We start from the raw sequence: 18,324 nt of genomic DNA, 5'->3' as shown, positions 1-18,324 counted from the left end.
GCTAAAGTTGTTCAGGTGACTATAGGGTCCCTTTAAGTCTGACAAAGCATTATCAAAGCTGGAAATGTGACCTTTGTTGCCCCTGATTTCAAACATCACCTTTTACTGGTTTCAGTAATAACTGCTACCACTGCTTAAAACACTGGAATGTTAGCATAAGCCGCATACATTCCTCATGCCAGTCTAGTTGTGGTGGGTCTTTCTGTACCAGACACGCAGGTCAGGTCACTATTGAAATATTAGCGAATGCTTAAAAGAAGTGACTTCCACAGTGAATAAAATATTCAAGTTTTTGAATCAAATTATCTTTTGGAATTATTTAGCAAAGTGATTAAATCCCTTAATCATTACGTCCGCCAAGGAGAGACATATAATGTTACGTGGACACAGTTTTTGTCTTTTAATTTTCCTCTTGCTGCTGTGCTGTGGTAATTTAATTGATCTTCAGTCCTATACCATCTTCCATTCTTGCTACATTTGCAGGCTTACTTAACGTTCATTGGACTACATCCTTGTGTTCATAGTGGCTCACTAGAGGAAGTGTTGGATGAAGCCAGGCTTGTTGTCCATCATATAGCTTTGTTCACAGGCTTTCACATTTGGGTGTGGATGGTGGAATGGGTGTGGGGGTAGCTTGAGCCCATTCTACAATGTCTGTACACAGAGACTCTACAGCATCCAGTCTCTCAATCTGTACCAACCTGGTGAGCAGGTCTGGGATGCTGTATCCAGCTGTACTGATGCGATCAAAGAGCTGGAGTCCATCTGTCATACCACCAATTTCATCTCTTTTCAACCCAAAACTCTCTGCGAGGTGGCGCCATGTTTTAACAATTGCCTTTTCAGTATTATAGGTAGAACTAAGCATCCTACTGGTCTTTTCTAGACAATCGAATGGCAATTCTGTAGGACTGAGTCCTGTAAGCAAAATAACATCGTTATTTCAAAAACGCAGAACACTGTTTATATGTTGAATGATAACACATAAGTAGTACATAAAGTTAGGGCCATTTTGCATTAGACAAAGTTATTTATGTTAATGTTTAGAATTGCCTTTGGATAATGAACAGTCATAGGGAATTTCATGAAACAGTGACCTAATATAAGTGAACACTGGAACCTTTCATTTTATGGAATTCCAAGAGCTAGGAGGTTCTGCATATATAATCTCAATAAAGCCATAATTGACCCCTTTATTTTTTTATTTCTTCCCTATGACAAACAAGGGAGAGAGGTATTCCTGCACAGCCAGATACTATGACACCTAGCACCAAAAATGCCATGTCTCCTCCTAAATCAGTAATGTTACACCTCTACCTTTGTCTTTTGGCATATTTCTTATAATGTATCAGGGTGCGCGTTTTGTTTTTTTAATGCTCTCATGGCCTCAGTTCACCAGTAAATTCTTTTGGATCAAGCACAAAAAACAAATGTGAGGAATGCTGAACTTGATGGACCCAAGTCTCTTTTCAGCATATGTAACTATGTAACAGAAGGTGTATGATGAGCAACAGTACATTTTTAAAGATACATCTGATATTCCCACATTCATTCCTAGTGACAACAGCTTGCTAAGTCTGTTCCAAGTATAGCAGCTGGTAAAGGTACACCAGATCCAGCACCACATATATTTTATAATCATCACACATAGGCGTGAAACTATAACCCTCTGCAGATTTATTTCTAAATTCTGAACGGTAGTTAAAAAGCAAATAAAAAAGATTAGGCAAGAAGTGCTGTTTTTGTAAAAACATATCCCACTCAGCAATAGTCGCAGTTCGTACTGGGCAATGGCAAACGTTTAAGATTGCTATTACATTGATAAAAAAAAAATATATAGCCATAATCATTTGTTTTGAGTGGGGATGCACATCCTTCTATTTAGACTAAATACGTTTAGTTCAAAAGGCTCCAAAGCTATAATTCAGAATTCTGTATTTTTTTTTTTTAATGCAAAATTAAGTAGAGCAGTAGCACTGAGGTCTACTATGACTTCCCAAAATGTTCCAGGATGAAAAACCAGGTAATTACTAGGTGTTATATCTACAATATACTGTTCATAGTTTGTACATAACCTTTAATAATCAGTTAAATAGTTGCCTTTAGGCTGCACTGTGTTGTACCCTAAAAACCCCACAAACATGTTGTTTGAATATAAAATATATAAAGGTTATTAATCAGTTTATCCAGATGTTGCATACATATAAAATACAGGCAGTGGTAGTAGTTAATTTTCCCATGTCACAGTCAATGCTGTATATTGCTTTTATGACATTTTTGTAGCTATATAACGTATCAGGTCTTCTTTCTCAATATCTACCCTACTGCTTACAATCAATGCTGTGATGCAACATCTGGATAAACTGTGATAACTATTGTTTATATATTTTACTTGAATAAGTATTGATGCTGTTGACTCACCTTCAGCCACGTTGCAAACATTGGCATAGAGATCAAGTATCTTTTTCCTCCGACTGTGAATCTGTAAAAAATATATCTGTAATAAATGTTCTTTATGTCAGTTGTGTCAAGATGATAGATAATTGACAATGGAGCATGTCATACATAAAGCATGGTTTGGGTCACAAAGCATGTAAAGATGGTCTGGTTCCATAGTATATGGATCGTTTTCAGAATGAAAAGACGTATGTAGACCTTAGATCAGGGGTACCCTAAAGGTAGATGCTCAGATATTGTAGAACTACAACTCTCATGATGCTTTGCATGTTTTTAGAATGACAAGACATCATGGAAGTTGTAGTTTTAAAACACCTGTGGACCTACCTTTTGGGCACCCCTGCCTTAGATGTTATGGTGAGGTGCAGGCAACAAGGACACATGTCTGGAACTCTGTTAGTACAACATCCCCCCCCTTTTTTTTTATAGTTCAGAAGACTGGTTTTCCATAGATAAAGTCATGCTCACATCTTTCTCTTTATTAGAACCTGCTCTTATCAAACTCCAGACAGACCCGGACTGGCCATCGGGCACACCGGGTAAATGCCCGGTGGGCCGCGATGGCCGTGGGGCCGAGGCCGGCAGGGGAGATCACAAGATCTACCCGAGCGCCGGCCCTGTGGTGTGCCTCCATGGACGGTGGGGAGATCAAAGATCGCCGGCAGAAGAACGAGGGAGGGAGGCAGGAGAGAGGACCGGCGGAGCTCTACCCAGCAGCTCCGCCAGGTCCTCTCGCGACAACGCTCAGACCTTGCGAGAGTGAACTCTAGCCTGCAGGTTAGAGTTTACTCTCACCACTGGACCACCAGGGAAGGAAGCATGGTGTCCCCCCTCATTGCAGAACAGTTCCCCCCATCCCAGGCTAAAGGTAAGAAGGGAGGGGGGGATATAACTTTTTTTTTTATTATTTATAAAAAAATATATATTTTAATTTAAACACAAAATACATTCACACACACACAGCACCCCCATACACACACAGCACCCCCGCACCCCCAGACACACACAGCACCCCCAGACACACACACAGCACCCAGACGCACACAGCACCCTCAGACACACACAGCACTCCCAGACACACACAGCACCCAAACACACACAGCACACCCAGACACACACACAGCACCCAGACGCACACAGCACCCCCAGACGCACCTAGCACCCCCAGACGCACCCAGCACCCTCAGACGCACCCAGCACCCTCAGACGCACACAGCACCCAGACACACACAGCACCCCCAGACACACACAGCACCCCCAGACACACACAGCACACCCAGACACACACAGCACCCTCAGACACACAAAGTACCCAAACACACACAGCACACCCAGACACACACACACAGCAGCCAGACGCACACAGCACCCCCAGACGCACCCAGCACCCCCAGATGCACCCGGCACCCTCAGACGCACCCAGCACCCTCAGACACACACAGCACACCCAGACACACACAGCACCCCCAGACACACACAGCACACCCAGACACACACACAACCCCCAGACAAACACAGCACCTAGACACTCACAGCACCCAGACACACACACAGCACCCCCAGACGCACACAGCATGCAGACACACACACAGCACCCAGATGCACACACAGCCCCCAGACACACACAGCACCCCCAGACGCACACAGCACCCCCAGACACACACAGCGCACCCAGACACACACAGCACCCTCAGACACACACAGCGCACCCTCAAACACAGCACCCTCGCTCACACACACAGCACACTCCCACACATATACATATATATATATATATATATATATATATATAAATAAAATAATTCTCAGTGAGTTAACAAAGAAAATTAGAAACCTAGAATGTGACGGCAGCAGGGGCGGACTGACAGGTCGGGCAGACTGACCGAGGGCCCGAGTCAGTCAGGGGCCCGGCAGCACAGCCATGCTTCTGCTGTGGAGATCAAAGATCTCCACAGCAGAAGGAAGTTAAAGAAAGTGCTGTAAGAAGGTTGCAGGGGGCCCATAATGAGTCGAAGGGCCCCTGCAACCCATCAATTTGCTAATACCTCCCCCCATCATTCAGTGAGAGACCTGGCAGCATACCTCTCACTGACACTCTGCCAGGTCTCCTCTATCTCTGCCTGCTCAGTGCTCCGTGTGAGGATGGGAGGGGGGCAGGAAGTGACATCACCCGCTGCTTCCCTCTCACACGGAGCACTCACAGCATGGATGGAGGGTGAGAAGAGGAGCCTGGCCTGACAAGTGCTGCTTCAGGAGATGGAGGGAGAAAACATCAGATTTTACAGGTAAGCAGGCCCACACTGCCCCCCCCATACACACACAGCCCCCCCCATGCACACACTGCCCCCCCATGCACACACTGTCCCCCCCCATGCACACACTGCCCCCCCCATGCACACACTGCCCCCCCCATGCACACACTGCCCCCCCCATGCACACACTGCCCCCCCATGCACACACTGCCCCCCCATGCACACACTGCCCCCCCCATGCACACACTGCCCCCCCATGCACACACTGCCCCCCCATGCACACACTGCCCCCCCATGCACACACTGCCCCCCCCATGCACACACTGCCCCCCCATGCACACACTGCCCCCCCATGCACACACTGCCCCCCATACACACACTGCCCCCCCATGCACACACTGCCCCCCATACACACACTGCCCCCCCCCACATGCACACACTGCCCCCCCCACATGCACACACTGCCCCCCCCATACACACACTGCCCCCCCATACACACACTGCCCCCCCCATACACACACTGCCCCCCATACACACACTGCCCCCCCATACACACACTGCCCCCCCATATACACACACTGCCCCCCCATATACACACACTGCCCCCCATACACACACTGCCCCCCCATACACACACTGCCCCCCCATACATATACTGCCCACCCATATACATATACTGCCCACCCATACACATACACTGCCCAACCATACATACACACTGCCCCCACATACACACACTGCCCCCACATACTCACACTGCCCCCACATACACACACTGCCCCCCCATACACACACTGCCCCCCCATACACACACACTGCCCCCCCATACACACACACTGCCCACCCATACACACACACTGCCCACCCATACACACACACTGCCCACCCATACACACACACTGCCCACCCATACACACACACTGCCCACCCATACACACACACTGCCCACCCATATACACACACTGCCCACCCATATACACACACTGCCCATCCATATACACACACTGCCCATCCATATACACACACTGCCCATCCATATACACACACTGCCCACCCATATATACATGTATACTGCCCACCCATGTACATACACTGCCCACCCATATACATATACACTGCCCACCCATATATATATATACACTGCCCACCCATATATATATATATATACACTGCCCACATATATATATACACTGCCCACCTATATATACACTGCCCATCCATATACATACACTGCCCACATACATATATATATATATATATATATATATACATACACACACTGCCCACCCATATATACGCATACACTGCCCACGCATATATACACGCACACACTGCCCACCCATATATATACACACACACACTGCAGACACTGCCCACCCATTGATATACACACACTACATACACTGCCCACCAATATATATACACACACACTACATACACTGCCCACAGTTATATACACACCGACTGCATACGCTGCCCACACATATACACACACTGCATACGCTGCCCACACATATACACACACTGCATACACTACCCACCCATATATGCACATACACTGCCCACCCATATATACACACACATTGCCCACCCATATATACACACACATTGCCCACCCATATATACACATACACTGCCCACCCATATATACACATACACTGCCCACCCATATACACACACACACTGCCCAACCATATACACACACACACACTGCATACACTGCCCACCCATTGATATACACACACTACATACACTGCCCACCAATATATATACACACACACTGCCCACCGTTATATACACACCGACTGCATACGCTGCCCACACATATACACACACTGCATACACTACCCACCCATATATGCACACACACTGCATACACTGCCCACCCATATATACACACACATTGCCCACCCATATATACACACACATTGTCCACCCATATATACACACACATTGTCCACCCATATATACACATACACTGCCCACCCATATATACACATACACTGCCCACCCATATATACACATACACTGCCCACCCATACACACACACACACTGCCCAACCATATACACACACACACACACTGCCCAACCATATACACACACACACACACTGCCCAACCATATACACACACACACACACTGCCCACCTATATATACACCATACACACACACGGCCCGCCCACACATACACTGCCCCTACACACTGCCCTCCCCATACACACACTGCCCCCACACCATACACATTCACACACTGCCCCCCATACACACATACACTGCCAAAACACACACACCCCCTACACATTCACTCACTACACCCCCCCCCACACACACACACTGAACCTTTCACACACACTGCACCACTCACACACACCACTGCTCCTATGCCCTACTACAGCCTCATGTCCCAGCAGACCCCAGGTAAGTTGTCAAACTGTTCTCACACGGTTTGACTACTTACTTTAAAATTCTTTTTAACATTTACTTAGTCCTTAAAGGACCACTATAGGCACCCAGACCACTTCAGCTCAATGAAGTGGTCTGGGTGCCAGGTTCCTCTAGTTTTAACCCTGCAGCTGAAAACATAGCAGTTTCAGTGAAACTGCTATGTTTCACTAAGGGTTAATCCAGCTTCTAGTGGCGGTCTCACTGACAGTTCGTTAGAGGCGCTTCCGCGATTCTCACTGTGAAAATCACAGCGAGAAGACAAGCTGGACGTCCATAGGAAAGCATTTAGTAATGCTTTCCTATGGGCGGTTTGAATGCGTGCGCGGCTCTTGCCGCGAATGCGCATTCGAATCTGACGTCGGCAGAGGAGGGAGAATTCCCCAGAGCCGAGGGAGCCCGGCTCTACTCTAATATTATAGTGCTACTTTAATATTTTGTCTTCGAAGGGCCCTGGACCTAATTTTGTCCGGGGGCCCAGAAGACTGTCAGTCCACCCCTGGACGGCAGATAAAAACACCCTCACACACAGCGCCCCTCACACATACAATACATCCAAATATATATATATATATATATATATATATATATATATATATATATATATATATATATATATATACATACACTACAGCACCCCTCACACTGCACCACTTCACACATTACGCACCAGATACACGCTCGATCCCTTACCCTATATGATATGCACTCTTAATCCTCTAGACACACACACACACAATCTCCTATAACACTCTGGGTCCTTTACACACTAGAACTCCTACACACACACACACTGCATTCCTTGTCAGCAAACACATACAACATTCTCTAAACACACCCTCTCTACAACCCCTAAACACACTATGTCACCTATACACACACACACTACAGCCCGTATACACACACTCGCTACATACCCTATAACACTATGCCCTCTATACACACACTCTCTACAGCCCCTAGCCACACATATTACACTACAAACACAAATTAAATTGACCTATTTACACAATACCACACCACACTGTACACACACGCAATCCCTCAAGCAGGCTCCAAACACATGCACCATACACTTTCCTGGCCCTTTTGCCCTCTGTTATCCCACTTGTGGAGACACCAGAGACAATTTAAAAGCAAACACAGCGCAAGCATGTTATTAAATTTGCTTCCGCTGCGCAGAACAAATTCAGGGCCTTTTTCTAATGCCAGAGCTCTTCAGCGCGGCTCTGCGCATTGAACCAACATGCTCACTTTGAGAGGGGGCGTGCTTGTAATTAGTGATGACAAAACACACCCTCTCTGGCCCCGCCCCCTTAGGGGGCCGCTCTGATTGGAAAATGCCCGGGCCTAATTTTTTTCCCAGTCCGGCCCTGCCTCCAGATGTTGCTAAACTACAACTCCCATGATTCTCAGCCTATCTATTCCATTCATAGCATCATGGGAGTTGTAGTTCAGCAACATCTGGAGGGCCAGAGTTTGGGGAAGCCTGATCTATAGCATAGGAATGTATTAAACACTGACCACCATGCATGTATTCCGATTATACATTCCAGCATGGAGATTACTTTCCCTTTCTCTAAATCAATATGGAGCAAATGAATAAAATTGCTGAATAGAAAATAAACAAAATTCATTTAAAATACCTGGAGCTAAGAAATAATATTTATTTTTGAGGCTTAAATCTTTTGGATCAACAGTAGGCATATGAATACTTGATCGTCATATATTTCATATTTTGTATAACCTTTATTACAAGGGTTTACTTCAAAATGTCTAAATCCAATTTTTGATAACATTTTTGTAATATTAATTTTTCACTAGAGAGTTCCAGGCTATGCTTACACCGTAGTCAGTCCTATAATTTAAAAGGGGATTGTATGAAGGGAATATGAGTAGCCACCAGAGCAGGAGTAGGCAACCTCTGGCATTCCAAATGTTGTGGGCTGCAGGAGCATTATGGGAGAATTATGGGAAAATTAGTCCTTTACATTTCGAGTGCCATTTTCGGCCTACCCATGCACTAGAGAAACATATTGTACCGTTGTGTTGTTGTACTCGGAGAATTTTTTAAAATTTCTGTTTATTAGGGGTTATGCAATGGTGTAGACTTACAAAATACTGTGCAAGCCAGCGACTAACCACTAAACAGTAGCTTTGTTTCCACGCAAGATTAAATAACAATACCATTTCAAAGACCCAAGACAAATAACTAATTGTTACAAGAAGAACTTTGCTTAGGAGAAAAACAAGTACATGTTCATATTTTTCTGTTAGTGTTTGAAATTTGGGTTTGAGCCAGCTTTGGTGTATTAAAAAAGAGAATTGTTCTCTCCTGGAAACTCTATTCAAAATCTCTCCAGTAGTATGGCATTTTACGACTTTGTGGTTGAGATCTTCCTGGCTAAAAAGAGACGGTAGCAGAGCCAACAATGCAATAGCTAAAGGCGTGTGCAGGGCGGTCGGATGTGTCCCCCAAAAAACTATTGTCACTGAAGGATAAAAAATAATGAGGAGCTTTCCGTCTTTTATAATGGGAATTTGTCATTCGTAATCATGATTTACCAGTTGTGCTACGGTTATCAATACTGTGTTGCATTTTTGGCATCCTTCATATTGGTTTTGATAGGTCTCTACATATATTTTTCTGGTGTCTTGGAAGGTTTGTACAAATTACTGGCTAGCTGACTTGGCTAATTACTGGCTAGTGGATCTCTTCTTACACCAGAAAAAACAAGCAAACTTCTCCAGAGGAAACCACATAAACTGCATTGCTATTAGATATTCACTAGAGGGTGTTGTGTTTTTTTTAGGTATAAAAAAAACAAAAATGGTTAGAGGGACAAGGTGTAAAGTCACACTACATGAACAACACAAGTCAGGCTACCTAAATACAATCTGAGGTCTATGAGGCCGTAGCACCTAAATTGAGAACTTTTTAAAAAAATTATTAATTACGGCCCATATATTTTTCTGGCAACCATTAAATTAAAGGTGAATTAGTCAGTGGTAAGTGCATATTTGCTATTTGTCAACTCATGTTAAATAATTCTTATTGACTTACACTGCTAATTTACTTCTTTGGACTCTAATACCAACAGAGATGGTGTATGTTATTTTGTAACAGTTTAAGGGCGCATTAGGATTCCTTTATTTTTCAAGTGTGTAATGGGGTGGAAATGTATTTATGGAGTGGAAAAAATGAGCTGTTATTTTTATTTAAAATCCCTTACCCCTGTTAATTTGCCATTGGTGGTTGACTTGTCCCTTGTCAAATGTACTAACGATAACAGGCAGAGTTCTGCGGAGCCTTGCTTGTCAATAGCTGCTTCTTCATCACTGTCCATGCTACGACTCAGAAGACGTTCATTCTCTGAAGATGCATCATTCTCACTAGTGAGAAAAGCAATGGTACGTATTTTAATGGCCCAAGTATAATTTGTTAGCATTAATGTAATTATTTAAATTCATTTGTAATTACCTGGAAAGCTTAGAGACAGCAACATTCTAACAGGAAACAGATGTCAGCATGCTGACTCTGAAAATCTGGCTCCTCAGTTATGTTGATGCCCCCTAGATCAAGCCTAGATCAAATAATGTTTCTAATTTGCTATGCTCGTATGCCAAGGTTGTGTAACAGAGCTTCTGCTTCAATTAGTTTTTTTTTTTTTTTTTTTTTTATACAGCTTCAGATATGACCACAGAAGGCAGAGGCTACTTTCATGCAGATGCTGAGACATTGTTTATTTGTCTGAATCCTCAAAATACTTCTAATGCAGGCATAACAAGAATCACAGAGTATTTGTATTCGGTAATGTATATCATTTTTTTTACCTTTCCAATAACGTGCATATGTGTTGATGCAAAGCAAGACAACATAGAGTACATAGAGCCCGCTTATCTGACACTTTACTCCAGTGCTGGTCATCCCTGTATCCCCTAGGAGTGTGTAGCTGTGTGTGTGAGTGGTAAAGGAGTGTAGCTATGTGTATCCATACTCACATCAGTGAGTATGCATTTGTGCAGCCCCCATAGAAGAAGATGACTTCACGAGTGGCCCTTAGTTGTGTTGACTTTGAAACCTCTGCTTTAAATATGTTTTCTCCCCAACATTTGCCTAAACGATGGCAAATACCTAAAGAATTACATTTAAAAATTGTGTAATTTTGGTTTCACGTTATCTCTCCTTTTCAAATATTTAATAAACAGAATTTAACAGCCAAAATAGCATAAAAAAACAAACAAACAATAAAACAAATCTATAGTTCATGTAAATGCATGATATTGATTTACAGTACATATTTATAATTATGGATACTTACTTTTTTTCAGTTTTAGTTGGTGTTTCAGACATTTTTTCAAATTCATCCTTTTCAGAAAATATAACAACATTTTCTGCTGTGAAACAGAATATTGATCATCATTATTTTAGGATAAATGTGATTATTCATCAATATCAGGATAAAATATACTGATATTTATATGTATGTTATATAATGTTACTGTTACACTACACATTAAATGTGACAATCAGTACATACAAATATACATAAGAAAAACAAAAAAAATATAATGCCATGAGAGATTTAAAGAAAAATAAATAAATCATTTTTAGGGCACAATTCAAAAGTCAACATGCCCCTTCATTCATTCAACTTGCTTCCATGCCTTGTACTCATGCCTTGAATATGTTAGGGCGATCTGGTTCGAAAGGGGGGCGATTGGATAAATGCACATAAAAAAAGTCACCAGTAAGGGTATGGGGCTTGCAATGATTCTAGATTTAATGCCCAATGACTTATTAAAATAGACAGTGTTGCAATTACAAGTGATTATCAATACTTATTTATAAAGTGTCATCATTTTCCTGAAAAATCTCTCAATCAAACACAATGTAGATGGCCCGCGAGCTTACAATATTAAAAAAGATTATGGGGAATGAGATAAAATGTAGCAATCTACTGCTGATAATGTAAAAGTTTTAAGTTCAAAAATATAAAATATTTTCTTTATATGGATAAAAAGTATTCTGTGCTTAAAGGGGCATTATAGACATCAAAACAACTTTAGCTTTCTAGTGTATAGATCATCAGGGCCGCCACCAGAAATTTTGGGGCCCCTGACAAAGCACAAGGTCTGGGCCTCCACCCAGTGGTGTATCCTGGTTTTGTGCTGCCCTAGGCAGAAAATTCTCTGTGCTTCAAAACACATGTGTACTCTAGCTGTGCCGACTAGCTGTGTCCACTAGGTCCATTAGAAACAGTGCTTTGCCAGATGTGTGAAATTGCTCTATCTGAGCCCCTAGCGATGCCCCTATGCATGTGATTAGTATTAACACTTACCTGGCACTTCCTTTTTCTCCTCCTGTTGACTGACTTGGGCCTCTACGTTTTTGGCATGAATTGTGCAGCATGCTGCAATGCAAAAACAAGAAGCACTATTTATTTAGTGCACTTTCAATACATGCAACATAGTAAATGTGATTATATAACAATAAGATCAAAACATTTAAACAACCTACATATGTATTTTTATGAACAAATAACTCTAAATAGTAATGTGGTGTTTTCACTGTATCCTAAGAAAGGCGTCCTAACAATTATAGGAACACTGTAAGCACCAAAACCACCACATCTTAATGTAGTAGTTTGGGTGCACACACTCTATCTCTGCATTCAGGCAAATGTAAGCATTTGCTTTTCTGAAAAACAGCAATGTTTATTTGACAATCAATGTGACTCTAATGGTTATTAATCAGATGTCAGGAATGTACAGAGTCCTAACATGAAAATCTGTAACGGCAAAGGAAAAAGGCATGTCAGGTGAACTGAATGAGAGGCTATAGGCCCTGAACTGGTACTGACAGAAACTGAGATGTACTAGCAGAACACTGGGCTACAGGCTGCAAACATGCTGTTCTGGTTAGGATTGTTGGCATAGACGAGGCGAATAGTAGGCCCAATCTATGGTCTATCCTGCTAAGACTGTGCTCCATAAATTCTGCATAAGAAAGTATTTTATTTTCTGAAATTAATTACCGGTAATTACATTTTAATGAAAAATGAATAATTATAAATATCTGATCTGACATATTTGACTTAAATTTATACCACTTTTAGGTTTCATCAAACACAAACAAATCTCACTGAATGACAAACACCTTATCAGTTATTACCTTGAGCAGACGAAGGTCTGGTCTTTATGAAATAGAACATGATGATTAATACGATGGCAATAGCCATAATAAATATTGTAGACATTGCAATTATCAGAGCGGTGGCCAAGTGTCCTTGTCCTTGGATATCTACTGAAATGACACAAGACATGTTAGGTAGAACTCCAAATGTCTTACAATATAACACTATTTTTAGTAAAACATTTTTAAGTTTTACATAAATGCACTTTAAATTGTTATATTGAGATAACACTAAAAGAAGGTTTTCAAACAAACAAACTCTGTTTACGGATGTTTTACCCAGATATTGACAATAGTTAATGATCATATGCAGAGTTATATGCTTTAAAATTAAAGGAACACTATAACGTATACAAATGTGTATTCCTGGTTTATGTTGTTTACTCCACCTTCTTGGCTGAAATCCTCGAGATTGATGATCCCAGCCATCCAAAGCTTTTGCATAGGAAAGCATTTGGAGGCTAGTGCGCTTGTCTCTCTGAGACCTTCTGATTGAAATACCAGAGTTCCATTATGCAATTTCATTGGAAGCACCTCTAGTAACAGTCTGAGCAACATTCACTAGAGGCATTTAAACTGTGCCATGAAAACATTGCCGTTCTACAGAACGTCAATGTTGTCAGCTGCAGGGTTAGAATGGTGGGGACATGGTACCCAGACCACTTCATTGAGATGAAGTGATCTGGGTGCCTGTAGTGAACCTTTAATACAATCATTATCAACAAAGAAGTAAAGAAATGTATAAATAAAACAGCTGTGTTTCTAGAGGTTTGATTTAAAATTGGGATTGTATTTTACAGTCATTTATTACAGTTGTATTTATTACAGTTATTTGCCCAGCTTTTACAGCTTATTATTGCCCCCAAGGTTAGTCTGAATTGATATTGATAATAGGGAAGTGTAAATTCAGCATTATCAAGGCAACATTTCCCTACAAGTGCTACACTGAGCTGTAGTTATGGTGCTTGGACTGCTCCTTTATTGAAGCGTAATAATGGGGTAGTGGTGAGATCATCCCCAAGTGACAGCCAGTGATGGGTGCATGCAGCACCCCTTTCCGACTCTGCACTATCTTCAACAGTATTCTTGCTCTGTAGAATCAGGAATTATCGTCATGTCCTGCCCTTTCTCCATTCTCCTTGCAAGCTGCACACTTTCAGTACTGTGGCTTCTAGTTGTGCAGTTTCTATTAAGCAGCAATGTTTTACATTGTAGGGTTTAACCAATAGAGCCTCTGCATGTTGACTACTTCATTGAGATGTGATCTAGTGTGATCCTTTAGAAAGGTTGCAGAGCAAATCTCACATTGTTCCATCTTTTTTCACTTCAATATTTCCAATCATTTTCCTTAAAGGCACACTGGGACACTCTGGACCCCACTCACATTAAATTTGGCACTTTTATAAATGAACCTTGTTACACCCCACCCTCCCTGACTGTCAATCAGACAACCTGTCCTGTTAATTCTTGGTAGTTTAGGTTAGTGGAGCTAAACTTAAGAGGCAGGCAACTGCCTAAAGCACATTGAGCTGCATTGGAAAGTATGTAATTGGACAGCCACAGAAAGTCTTGGCTGGGTTAAAAAGGGAGGGCTTTTAAAAGGTTTTTCAAGCTGTTTGAAGATATACCCCCAATGACATAATGCATTAGTAATATCTAGTAATCCGTATTGCTTATTGTTTTATTTGAGGGGGGGATGGGGGGATGGGGGGATGGGGGGATGGCGGGTGGCTTAAATCCATCTATAGTATCATTCAAATATTATCATATGTACCAGCTTTCCAGTTTGCCATTTGCGATTCATACCATTTTAACCAGTAATTAAAATTTGTAGTTGTTCACTATTAACACGTCACTAAATAGATGTTGAAAAAGCAAAGCAGCATCATTTTTATATGTTCTCCAAACAAAAATCCTTAAGGCAATGAATAGACTACACCCTTTACACAGGTGACATCCTTATCTCACACTGGAAATTCCCTCACCTGGAGTTTTACAGTTTCACTACTTTCTAAAGAAATTCATCCAATTAGCTCTTCGTTTTCTATAGAGCAATGCATGAAAATGTTGCGTGTTATTTGCTCATCAAATAGATCACAACAATTCCATGTTCCCTGCATTGTTCCCCGCATTGTGCCAGTGGAGGTTGTGAGGGGGGGAGGATCCTAAATGCTGTTTTAAACTTCAGATTTTAGTATCCTAATTTTATCCATAGTAATTCTTATCTACTAGTCTCCTTGCAGTTATGGTTTTATGGAGAGAAGGAATATCAGGTGTAGCGCTCTAATAATAGTGGATATGCTGGTATAAAAGAAAAACTTGATATACCTTAAGGGGTCGATATACACTTATATGTAGTCCCAATATTTTCAGATAAACCTTAAATAAGAAACACAAATATACAGAACATAGTTTAACCTGTATATAAATACAGGCCACTATTATTAGAGGGCTACACCTGATATTCTTTCTCTCCACAATTTCTGATAGAAAGATAAGCACGGTGGCATAGCAGCTCACAGAAATTTGGTATAACCTAAGATATAAGATTACGCATATAAGCGATTGTACTCTCCATTTTATTCAGTTATGATTTTACCTGATTTTAATTCAAGGGATGTTTTAGACGTTAGTTTGCACATTCCTGGACACAGTCAAATTTTAGCAGCTCATGTAACCAATAGACATGTGCATTAGTTTTCGTCCGAATATGTATTAGTCAAACTTTTTTGTGTTTTTTCGTATTTGTTTACTAAAATGTAAACGAAAGCCCTACAAATGAAATATAAATTAAACGAAAGAGCAAATGCCGAATGCATTAACTTTTCGTTTTGTTCGTTTGATAGACTCTGTGCTGCAGGAGAATTAACCCCCACAGCACAGAGAAAACAGCACTGTGCATGCGCAAAAAAAAAAAAGGGAGTCGGCAGCGTTACCAGCTCCCTCTGTCATATCCAAACATGCATATTATGGATAAATATTATTAAATGACATATGTTAATACATATCTGACAAAGAAGGAAAATGTCTCCTGTCTACGAGCAACTGTGCAATTCTGACTTGTTGAATTCCCTATTTGTAGTGCACTAACTGCTCGAATCGGGTCACCTTTCGATATAACAAACACTAGCTGGTGTCACTATTAGTTCTATTACCTTTGTGTCCACGCTGGAAAGGTGAGCTGGTACTCAAGCCTTTGGTACTAGATGAACCAGCAGAAAACACGGCCGATGATGCCAAACCTGCCAAAAAATAATGATACATTGTTATAACATTTTTTTTTTTTTTAAATGAACTCCAAGCAAAATAATATATCCATCATCAAGGCAATTATTAAGTGATAAATAAAGGTCTAGCCATAGTATCCAAAGACAATTACAGAGATGGAACATTATAGAAAATTGACATCCATGTGAACTGTAGTCACTACATTGGGTTCCAACACCAACGTATGCAATTTGTGACAATGTCAGGTGGCACACAGCAGTTAAATCTGTCAAAAGTCGCAACATTCTCCACTAAATTCCAGATGTGAGCATGGTAGCCTTCTAGACAGTGGGTTTGTTTACTTAACTAAATCTCAAAACCAAGTGGGCTGGTAAAGGAGACTACGGGTTAGCAATTATTTTTCTCATTTCACTGCCCAAGTTATGAGAAGATAGTGCAAGATGAAATCTAAGAGTTTCTGTACCAGGTTAGGAGTACAAGCAAATGACAGAGAGGAAGGTTTCCAGATTACCATGTTTTTGCAGGAAATTGATTTCTGCATTCTCTTGGGCAGGGCTTGGAATCGCTCCCAACAATATGTGCAATTCATGAGCTATTGATGTGAGCTCAATGAATTAATCCTGGTTGAGATTTCAAAGGACCCACCATGATTTATGAATTGATTTCACACCGATCAAACAAAATCAGGGAGCATCTTCCAACTCTGCTCAATGGAATGCAGACTTCACGCGTATCTTGCAAACACTGATCTAGAGAACTTGCTGGATGAGAACAAAGTTCACTCCATTTAATAAACAAAAATTCCTACTTACTACAAACTTCTCATCAAAAAAGTCCTATATAAAGACTGTTAAATATAAGGGCCTTTTGAAAAGTGAGTGTATTAATGGCATTTAAAACACTGTTACAAATAATACAGTAGTATATAGTTGTAGACTGTTTATTATGGATTCAGCAAACTGTCCTGCCAAACAAGAATATAAGAAATTAATTATTAATAAAACTAGGATGAATCAAAACTTTTCACACGGTTTTAACCTCAGAGTTGTTCTGTAATTCTTTTATTTTACAACAATATTTTTTCCTATTGTAACTGGGTGTTAAGAGTAAATCTTGGCAATCTCCCAAACACAACACAAGCACTGCTATAAGCCTGTACCTCGGTATATAATTAGTATGTGACATCACAAGGGCATCAGTTTTCATCACTGGTTTAGCACAAAGAGATCAAATACTGATACTTATCACAGCAAGGAGTGCAGCTGCACTGTACGCACCCCAATCTGACATGCTCTGACAATGTGTTACAACAGTGACCCTTACAAAGTATTACATCACACTCCAAACATTATTCAAAAGGCTTTGTCCTTGTCTTCACAGCCATTATCAAGTACATTTTAAGTCCTAAATTACAGGGAAAGTATAATTTTTTCCCCTTGTTTCATCCTTAATTGTTTAATCCCAGAGCAACATATTTTATCTGTATCCTAGCAACAAGAACCCCATAACAGTGTGAGATTGTTAAAGCAATTTTCCTTCTATTCTCTGTCTATTGTATCCATGCTTTACCAGAAATACCCTTTACCAGTGTTTCCCAAATCTGTCCTTAAGACCCACTAACAGTCCAGTTTTTGTCAGTATCTCCATTTGAATAAAACCGGGATATATATAAATCCTGGATTGCTAGTGGGCCATTAGGACTGATTTGGGAACCACTGCCCTGTACTATTCTTCAGAAGAATGGCAGA

The 18,324-nt window shown here is 41.3% G+C and overlaps 1 protein-coding gene across 2 annotated transcripts in view; it reads right to left on the bottom strand.

Annotated features, from left to right (window-relative positions):
- Nucleotides 1-272: 272 nt before the first annotated feature.
- The window catches only part of EDAR (ectodysplasin A receptor), a 135,934-nt gene continuing 117,882 nt past the window's right edge, over nt 273-18,324 (bottom strand). Inside the window, exons 6-12 of one of the 2 annotated variants that reach the window (XM_063444622.1) lie at nt 16,504-16,590; nt 13,328-13,459; nt 12,495-12,566; nt 11,475-11,550; nt 10,386-10,545; nt 2,422-2,482; nt 273-918 (exon numbers count right to left, since the gene is read on the bottom strand). In XM_063444622.1, the coding sequence (XP_063300692.1) occupies nt 584-918; nt 2,422-2,482; nt 10,386-10,545; nt 11,475-11,550; nt 12,495-12,566; nt 13,328-13,459; nt 16,504-16,590 (923 nt within the window). In that variant the 3' untranslated portion in view covers nt 273-583. The remainder of the gene's footprint in view (nt 919-2,421; nt 2,483-10,385; nt 10,546-11,474; nt 11,551-12,494; nt 12,567-13,327; nt 13,460-16,503; nt 16,591-18,324) is intronic. The other variant, XM_063444623.1, reaches the window with a different exon arrangement.

The sequence above is a fragment of the Pelobates fuscus genome, chromosome 1 (genome assembly GCF_036172605.1).
Source record: "Pelobates fuscus isolate aPelFus1 chromosome 1, aPelFus1.pri, whole genome shotgun sequence".
NCBI classification, from domain to species: Eukaryota; Metazoa; Chordata; class Amphibia; order Anura; family Pelobatidae; genus Pelobates; species Pelobates fuscus.
The sequence above is the reverse complement of the archived record's forward strand: the minus strand, read 5'-3'. Positions and strand labels throughout refer to the sequence as shown.